The 10,081-nt window shown below is 42.3% G+C and overlaps 1 protein-coding gene across 1 annotated transcript; it reads right to left on the reverse strand.

Annotated features, from left to right (window-relative positions):
• Positions 1 to 40: 40 nt before the first annotated feature.
• c13h1orf174 (chromosome 13 C1orf174 homolog) lies at positions 41 to 3,328 on the reverse strand. Its single transcript, XM_014135435.3, has 4 exons — positions 2,884 to 3,328; positions 2,452 to 2,544; positions 1,341 to 1,709; positions 41 to 528 (listed from the first exon to the last, which is right to left on the reverse strand). The coding sequence occupies exons 2-4, from the start codon at positions 2,542 to 2,544 to the stop codon at positions 394 to 396; spliced, it is 597 nt and encodes a 198-aa protein (XP_013990910.1). The 5' UTR covers positions 2,884 to 3,328; the 3' UTR covers positions 41 to 393.
• Between the last annotated feature and the right edge of the window lie 6,753 nt (positions 3,329 to 10,081).

Below are 10,081 nucleotides of genomic sequence, written 5' to 3' on the forward strand. Positions count from 1 at the left end.
TAGTTTCAATAGCACAATACAAAACAGCAGACACAGGTAATTGAAACTTAAAGTTTCCTTGTATTGGCAGTGCAACTTTGACTACAAATATTGTGCATACATTAAGGCATTCAGTAACAATATTGTAAAATATACAAGAAAAAAAGTCTGAGCACTTAACCTGTACCATTTAAACAATATACAGTATAGATAATTGAAAAGCGAGAAGTTTTGTTAGTGCAAATATCAATGCAAAAATGTATAACTTTAGGGTATATGCTGGCAAAACATTAACTTGATACCCTGGTTCTGTTGAACGAATCCACTTTATCGGGCTCAACTGTGACATTAGGCTTGTTAAGGTCGTTTAAGGACAAGTTTTATTCCATCCCATTGATGAGTTATTTCTGTAAATTAAGTGCCAACTATTTCATCTTGCTGCATGTCTGTGTAGCCCTCTTCATCACTGTCCTCTTTGGCATAGTACTGTTGTCTCCTGTGCTCCCTCCTGCTGAAGGTCGAAGTGGCCGTAGATCTCCGTGGACAATCCTACAAGGCAAATAACAGCATGTCAACCATGTTTGCATCCAGTTTTTATGCTAAAAAAGTCATACCATATAAAAAGACGATCACGACAGCTGTGATGGAAACGCTTTGGTACAATTTTATAAATGCTTTGTCAGTAAAATTAATTATGCAAGAATTGGCCGTGGAAATATTGATAGAATAACTATCATATCGAAGTAAACTTGGGAGTCACGCGATGTTATGGTGTGTGATCCTCCCCCTACAACTCTGGAAACTGCCCGTTTTAGGCTACAGATTAAGTTATGATGAACTTCACAAGGTAATGAAAGAGCACAGTGATCTTGGTGCTCCTTTCCAATAAATATAGATGGGTCGGATTCTGGTGGCATGATCGATGCTTGACAAATACAAATATTCTCGCCCTTATCCATAATAATCTCATCATGTAGACTAGCTTACTTGCACTGTATCTATGAGCTGTTGGCTAGAGTGCACATGCCAAGACCAGAGTAGGCACAACATGAGTTTCCGCTGCCATTTCTCACAATTTTACAGACAAAAAGATCCCACCTTGTCTAGCGTATTTAGTTTTGTCGACATTTGGAAAGTTTACCAACAAATGTTTCCATCAGGCCTGTTGTAAATGCAGCCCAATTCTGATCTTTTTCTCACCCCAAGCTTTTGAGCTGTACTGATTGGTCAAAAGACCAATTTTTGAAGAAAAAAATCTAAATAATTGGGCTGCCTGTGTAAAACGCAGCCATTGTGCTCCAAACATCAGACCAGGATCTTGTTTATCACACCTAGCACTTGTTATAAAAATCTCGTCTCACCTGCACAACTTCCATGTTTCCGAAGAATTTTTCCACAGGAAGAACCTGGTTACTGTCATCATCAAGGAAGACGCTCTTGTCAATCACAACACCCTCTTCTGTTTCGTCATCCTCCATCTTCTCTGGCAACCCGTTTGTTCGGCAATAATTCAACTCCAATCGCACACCGTTCTCTTTACCCTCCCACAATTCCTCCAGGTCTGGTGGTGCTCCACAACTTGTCTTTTCAGGCCTCTCGCAACCATCACAGCTGAGCCTCTCAGAAATGGTTGACTCCCTACAACCACCAACCATCCAGTCATTCAGGGTAATTTCTGTTTTTGAGTCTTGAATTTTCATTTTTTTAACATGCCTCCTCTTCCCTGAACTCTATAAAGTCAAAACAACAACTTATTAAAAATAATAACAGGCTTCCATGACACTATTAATGACAATCCCAGTGGTGGAAAAAGTACCCAACTGTCAAACTTGTGTAAAAGTAAAGATAACTTAACAGAAAATGACAAGTAAAAGTCACCCAGTAAAATACTACTTGAGTAAAAGTATTTGGTTTAAACTATACTTAAGTATCAAAAGTAAAGAATTGCACTGTTGGTTAAGGGCTTGTAAGTAAGCATTTCACAATAAGGTCTACACTTGTATTCGGCACATGACAAATGTTGATTTTAATTGATCAAATCTACTTAAATATCAAAAGTACAAGTATGAATAATTTCTAATTCCTTACTAGGCAAACCAGATCACACACAATTATTTGTTTTATGTATGGAGAGGCAGGGGCATATGCCAACACTCAGACATCACTTAAAGTATTTGTGTTTAGTGAGTCCGCCAGAACATAGGCAGTAGGGATGTTCTCTTGATAACTGTGAATTGGACCATTTTCTGTCCTGCTAAGCATTCAAAATGTAACGAGTACTTTTGGGTGTCAGGGAAAATATATGGAGTGAAAAGTACATTATTTTCTTTAGGAATGTAGTAAAGTAAAAAAAAATACCCCCCAAAAAACTAAGTAGTACTTCAAATTATTTTTACTTTAGTACTTTACACTCTTGCGTAATCCATAATGTAAAATGAAAACTGAGAAGAACTAAAAACAACATTCACCGACCTTATCTGAACTCTTCACCTCGAGATGGAAGCCGCTTGAGGCAACAGTGCACATCCCCTTTCGCCGCTTCAAGTTGCTAACTCGACTCGGCATCTGAAATGAGTTCACACATTTTGTTAACTCAGTTGGACAACTGGACATTAACTAACACTTCTAGCTGGCTAACCAACTGTAAGATCAAGCCAACTAACATTACTGCCCCACTTTTATCCGACTAAACTCCGATGTTACTGCCCCACTAGCTAACAGACTAACGTTAGCTAGTTAGTAAGCTGAAAAAAGACTAAACAATTCCCAAAGACAAAGGAAAATGTAATAGATAACTACCCGAAGTGTTAAAAATAATAGAAATAATGTTGTGGGAGGTTAACTAGCTAACTTATCGTTAGTAGCTGCAGTAACTAGCCAACTCTCTGACAAGCTTAACGTTACCTGGATTGCTAGGTCGGTCGCTGGCTTGCAATCTTGTAAACAGTCGCTTTTTTCAAAGTCAGTGGATGTAGCTAATAAAATCCAGTAATTTTATTGTAAATACAGGTAGTCAGTAAAATCGTTCTGATAGAGCACGCACCAAGCGTCGCCGTGTTGTTTTAGAGTCCGAGGAGTGGTGAATCGAGACAGCTTCCGAATCTGACAAAATGTGTCTCTTTAGAAGTCACGTGCAAGTCATTTTTTCCGTTTCCAGTTTTGGAGTACAAAACAGCATATGCGTCAGTAGGGTTACCGCGACCTCTACACCCGCGCAATGCTGGTTTCCACTCGGTAGCACAGCCACAAAATCAAAATTGAGAGGGGGGCCAGTTGCGACATTATCTCAGTCATCCATCAGGGTCTCTATGCTGTCACCTACGCTCAATGCAGTGAATCTCTCAGGAATAGTGGGGGTGTCGAAAGGAACCATATAAGTATTAGTGTGGGTTTCAAAATGAACCATAAAAGGAGAAGTGGGGATTTCGAAAGTATTTTAACACTAGAAGCGCTGGAATTCCATAACTACTAGAACCGCCATGACTTGATATTTCAATTATTATTATTATTTCAAATATTCAATAATACATAGATTGTAAAGTTAATGCATTTTTTTAAATAAGTTAATGTAGCTAACTTTAGCTAGCATTTACATTTACGAAAAACTTAACATTACGTACACGGCTACCGGTAGGTAATGTTCAAAGACAACTCACAGTGAGTTAATCTTTTTTGTTGTTGTTGCAAAACTGAAATTCCTTAATTTCATTTCTGCAGACCATGACTGACGTCCGATAACCCAAACACATCTTGAGTGGCACCTTTCAAAAACCCCACTTCTCCTTATTGGTTCCTTTCGAAACCCCCACTTTACCTGAGAGATGCACTGCACTGAGAGATAACATATTAGGCAGCAAAGGTAACCTGCCTAAATGATTACCACCCGGTAGCCATGAAGTGCTTTTTAAAGGCTGGTCATGGCTCACATCAACACCATCATGCCAGAAACCCTAGAACCACTCCAATTTGCATACTGCCCCAACAGATCCACAGATGACGCAATCTCAATCACACTGCCCTTTCCCACCTGGACAAAAGGAACACCTATGTGAGAATGCTGTTCATTGACTACAGCTCAGCATTCAACACCATAGTGCCCACAAAGCTCATCACTAAGCTAAGGACCCAGAGACTAAACACCTCCCTCTGCAACTGGATCCTGGACTTCCTGACCCCAGGTGGTAAGGGTAGGTAACAACACATCTGCCACACTGACTCCTGTACTCCCTGTTCACCCACGACTGCGTGGCCAAGCACAACTCCAACACCATCGTTAAGTTTGCTTATGACACAGCAGTTGTAGGCCTGATCACCGACAATGATGAGACACCCTATAGGGAGGAGGTCAGAGACCTGGCAGTGTGGTGCCAGGACAACAACATCTCTCTCAATGTGAGCAAGACAAAGGAGTTGATCGTGGACTATAGGAAAAGGAGGGCCAAACAGTCCCCCATTAAAGTTGACGGGGACTGAAGTGGCCACCTGGACTATTTACATTGACCCTATTTACATAAACTGCTGCTACTTGCTGTTTATTATCTATGCATAGTCACTTTACAAGTCACCTCAACTAACCTGTCCCCCCGCACATTGACTCGGTACCGGTAGCCCCTGTATATAGCCTCGTTATTGTTATGTACATTTCTTGTGTTACTTTTTGATTGATTCGTTTTTTTTAACTGCAGTTTATTTAGTAAATATTTTATTAACTCTATCTCTTGAACTGCATTGATGGTTAAGAGCTTGTAAGTAAGCATTTCACTGTAAGGTCTACGTTGTATTCGGAGCATGTGACAAATACAATTTGATTTGATCAGTAGGTAGCAGCATAGAGACCCTGAGGGATGACTGCTCTGAGAGATGACGTCGCAGCTGGACCCTATTGGGGATCAAAATTGGCTAGATCATAAAAATGTGATTTTTCTTATTTTTTTATATATATTTTTTTGCTTTTGGTCTTAATTTAAGGTTAGGCATAAGATTAGCAGTGTGGTTAAGGTTAGGATTAAGGTTGGTGTAAAATCACATTTTAAGATAATTTGTAGAAATAGGCAGGATTTATTGAGGGCTTCCACAATGCTTCTGCCATTTTAAAGTTGTAAACTGGGTGGATTCCTATAGGTTGTACCCTCAACGGCGCTTCCCATTCTGTCACAAACGTTATAGTGGCACAGATATAAAAATGAGTCCTCTATCTATCTCTATGGCTTGACAATCTCAGATGGACTGTGCTGGTCAACCCTTGTGGATCCACAATTGGAAGCAATCCCAGGTCTTGTGGTGCTTTCAACCTGTGTGAAGCTAGCCAAAATAAGGATTTGCACAAAAGTGGAATTTGCGGTTTGCCTTCAAAATAGAGTCCCCCACTGAAACTGATACAAATGGATACAAATAGTGGAATAATGCCTTATTTGGATTATATAATGTTAAACAAGGTTGGACTGTTGTTATATAGCGTGAACCATCAGATCTTCCTCTCCCCCCTCTCAGGGCTGGGCATCTCAGGCTCTGCACACTCCTGGATTGCATCCTACCATTGCATCCTACCTGCTCCTACCAGGTGGCGTGGATACAATCGATGTCTGCACCACGTGCTCTCACTACTGGTGTCCCCGCGGGCTCGGTTCTAGACCCTCTCCTGTTTTCTCTTTTCACTCTGAAAGTGGTTGGCACTGTCAAGAAGTGATACTCAAAAGCTGTATCTAAGTATAACAAACATACTCCGTACATACTGTAAATTGTAATCTGCCCTTCTATTTTCTGAGAGGAAAGAATACATGTGACAGACCTTTCTTTCACTTATTCACAGGTGCATAGTTATGCTCAAACCATCCAAAAGCCTAAACTCAAGGACGAATACAAGAAGACTGCAGAGTGCTTAGTGATGCAGCTGAAATCTGGCAAGTACAATGGTTGCTACTTCACAGGACATAAAAGGAATAAAATCGACTATCCCCCAGGATGGATGGTTCTCCTGTCAGGTAACATTGATGAACCTGAAATTGGCTAACAGTGTCAGCATAGAGATTATAATGGTAACTAACAGGACCAGATTATGTTTGGTTCATTAGCATCCCGTTTTACAGCCCGTGTCCTTACCCCTCTCTCTCCTTTCCTCATGGTGCTCTTCCTCCGCATCTGGAAGGGATCCCAGGTCATGTGGCACTCTCTTTTCTCTTTACACGAAGTCATTCTATCCTCACATGCTCTCTCCTATCATTGCTATGTGAATGACACTCAACTACTCTTATCCTTCCCCCCTTCTGACACCCAGGTGGCGACACGCATCTCAGCTTGGATGTCGGCCCACCACCTCATGCTCAACCTCGACAAAATGGAGCTGCTTTTCCTCCTAGGAAAGGCCTGCCCGCTCCAGAGCTCTCCATCACGCTTGACAACGTTGGCGTGACCCTGGACAAAATCCCAGTTTTTCTCTGCAAACATCAAAGCAGTGACTAGCTCTTGCAGGTTCATGGTCTACAACATCCGTAGAGTATGACCTTTCCTCACACAGAAACACAGGTCCTAATCCAGGCACTTGTCATCTTCCGTCTAGACAACTGCAACTCTCTGTTGGCTGGGCTCCCTGCTGGTGCCGTCAAACCCCTGCAACTTATCCAGAATGCCGCAGCCCACCTTGTGTTCAACCTTCAAAGCTCTTCTCTGTCCTGGCACCCCAATGGTGGAACAAGCTTCTCCATAATGTCAGGACAGCGGAGTCCCTGCTCATCTTTCGAAAACCTCTGAAACCTTACCTCTTTGAGGAGTATCTTAAATATCTCTCTCACGGCGCCTCTCTCTCACGGCGCCTCTCTCTCCGGTGAGTCTGGCACCTACGATCATACCACACTGAGTCATTTAAATCACTCGTTTTACACATTCTAACATTCAATCGAACAATAACTGAATGCCTCGATGCCTGTCTGCCTGCTTTATATAGCAAGCCACAGCCATGTGACTCACTGTCTGTAGGATCGAATCACAGGGTGGCCACTGAGTGTATATGCAATGTACAGCCTTACCTATGGAGTGTGCACACATGAAATGGAGTATCAGCCTACCCAGTGACACCAACAGAACACAACTATGTAGAGTTTACACCAATATTAGCATCATAGCTCTTATTGCAGGACTCTGAAACCACTGTGAAATGAGCCAGATTTGCTCACGCGTATTGAACATTCATATTGGACTATACAGTCATAAATGGCAACCATACTAGCTTTGTCCAAATCTGGTAGCCACTAATCACTCTGCAAGGACTGGTAAGGGATAAGGGAGGTGGTGGGTGATTGGTGTCTTTAAATAGTATCTACGCTATATAAATGGATGTGGTGTGTTTCATTTCACAAAGACATTCACTGTCTTCTTGGTAAGCAACTTTAGTGTAGATTTGGCCTTGTGTTGTAGGTTATTGTCTTGCTGAAACTTGGTTTTCCTCTAGGATTTTGCCTGTTTCTTTTTATTCTCAAAAACTTCAGTGTTTTCCGGTGTCAAGCATACCCATACCATGATGCAGCCACCACCATGCTTTAAAATAAAGAGGCAGTTACTCAGTGATGTGTTGGATTTGCCCCAAACATAAGGCTTTGCATTTAGGCCAAAAAGTGTGTTCCTTTGCAGTATTACTTTAGATGTATATTTGTATTCTTCTTTTCACTCTGTCATTTAGGTAATTATTGTGGAGTCACTACAATGTTGTTGATCCATCCTCAGTTCTCCCATTACAGCCATTGAACTCTGTAGCTGTTTTAAAATCACCAATGGTCTCATGGTAAAGTGTCTGAGCAGTTTCATTCTGGTCCTGCAGTTCAGAAGGACAAGTAACTTTTACGTGTCTGGGTGGTTTAATACATAATCCACAGCATAATTATTAACTTGACCGTACTTTTATTCGTTTCCTGTTTCCGGTCACAACTTGCAGACTTGTTTACGCTGCTGTGCGTTTTTGTTGCCTATCTTACTTTGATACCTGACGGTTTTTTACTTTTTCATTACCGTATATTTTTACTTTTTCCCTCACTCAACTTTTTTCATTAAACTTTTTCACCCCGGAGGTTATCTGGACATGGTTCGTCAGGACTTCAAACAGCCGAAGCTAAGTAACATTAACATGATGCCTTCTAATTGCAGTCGTTGTACTTATAATATACAGGAGAACGATCGCCTTACGGCAAGGATAGCTGTGCTGCAAGCCCAGCTTCAGACGCGATCGTTAGGCAAGGGTAATTTCAGTGTAGGAAAGGATGAAACAGCGTCTGTGCCACCAGTAAGTACAGATAGTAACGTTAGTATAAACCCCCCTCGCACGGTCCCCGCAGCCGGACATCTTTCTCATGGCTTCTGGAGGGAAACGCTGTAGGAATGCTCAACCGGTGTCGCTTATTCAGCCGACAGAAACTTTCAACCGGTTCTCCCCATTAAGCGAGTCGGAGTCGGAGGCCGAGACTTCTCTGGTCTCTACTCCTCCCGTTGTGGGGTCTGAGACGCCGACGGCTCCCACCATTAGCTCTGACAAATTGAAAACCCTAGTCATTGGCGACTCCATTACCCGCAGTATTAGACTTAAAACTAATCATCCAGCGATCATACACTGTTTACCAGGGGGCAGGGCTACCGACGTTAAGGCTAATCTAAAGACGGTGCTGGCTAAAGCTAAAACTGGCGAGTGTAGATAGTATAGAGATATTGTTATCCACGTCGGCACCAACGATGTTAGGATGAAACAGTCAGAGGTCACCAAGCGCAACATAGCTTCAGCGTGTAAATCAGCTAGAAAGATGTGCCGGCATCGATTAATTGTCTCTGGCCCCCTCCCAGTTAGGGGGAGTGATGAGCTCTACAGCAGAGTCTCACAACTCAATCGCTGGTTGAAAACTGTTTTCTGCCTCTCCCAAAAGATAGAATTTGTAGATAATTGGCCCTCTTTCTGGGACTCACCCACAAACAGGACCAAGCCTGGCCTGTTGAGGAGTGACGGACTCCATCCTAGCTGGAGGGGTGCTCTCATCTTATCTACGAACATAGACAGGGCTCTAACTCCTCTAGCTCCACAATGAAATAGGGTGCAGGCCAGGCAGCAGGCTGTTAGCCAGCCTGCCAGCTTAGTGGAGTCTGCCACTAGCACAGTCAGCGTAGTCAGCTCAGCTTTCCCCATTGAGACCGTGTCTGTGCCTCGATCTAGGTTGGGCAAAATTAAAAATGGCGGTGTTCGCTTTAGCAATCTCACTAGTATAAAGACCTCCTCCATTCCTGCCATTATTGAAAGAGATTGTGATACCTCACATCTCAAAATTGGGTTACTTAATGTTAGATCCCTCACTTCCAAGGCAGTTATAGTCAATGAACTAATCACTGATAATAATCTTGATGTGATTGGCCTGACTGAAACATGGCTTAAGCCTGATGAATTTACTGTGTTAAATGAGGCCTCACCCCCTGGTTACATTAGTGACCATACCCCCCGTGCATCCGGCAAAGGCGGAGGTGTTGCTAACATTTACGATAGCAAATTTCAATTTACAAAAAAAAAAACAACAATGACGTTTTCGTCTTTTGAGCTTCTAGTCATGAAATCTATGCAGCCTACTCACTCACTTTTTATAGCTACTGTTTATAGGCCTCCTGGGCCATATGCAGTGTTCCTCACTGAGTTCCCTGAATTCCTATCCGATCTTGTAGTCATAGCAGATAATATTCTAATTTTTGGTGACTTTAACATTCACATGGAAAAGTCCACAGACCCACTCCAAAAGGCTTTCGGAGCCATCATCGACTCAGTGGGTTTTGTCCAACATGTCTCTCGACCTACTCACTGCCACAGTCATACTCTGGACCTAGTTTTGTCCCATGGAATAAATGTTGTGGATCTAAATGTTTTTCCTCATAATCCTGGACTATCGGACCACCATTTTATTACGTTTGCAATTGCAACAAATAATCTGCTCAGACCCCAACCAAGGAGCATTAAAAGTCGTGCTATAAATTCTCAGACAACCTAAAGATTCCTTGATGCCCTTCCAGACTGCCTCTGCCTACCCAAGGACGTCAGAGGACAAAAATCAGTTAACCACCTAACCGAGGAACTCAATTTAACCTTGCG

This window comes from Salmo salar, chromosome 13 (assembly GCF_965601325.2).
Source record: "Salmo salar chromosome 13, fSalSal1, whole genome shotgun sequence".
Taxonomy (NCBI): Eukaryota; Metazoa; Chordata; class Actinopteri; order Salmoniformes; family Salmonidae; genus Salmo; species Salmo salar.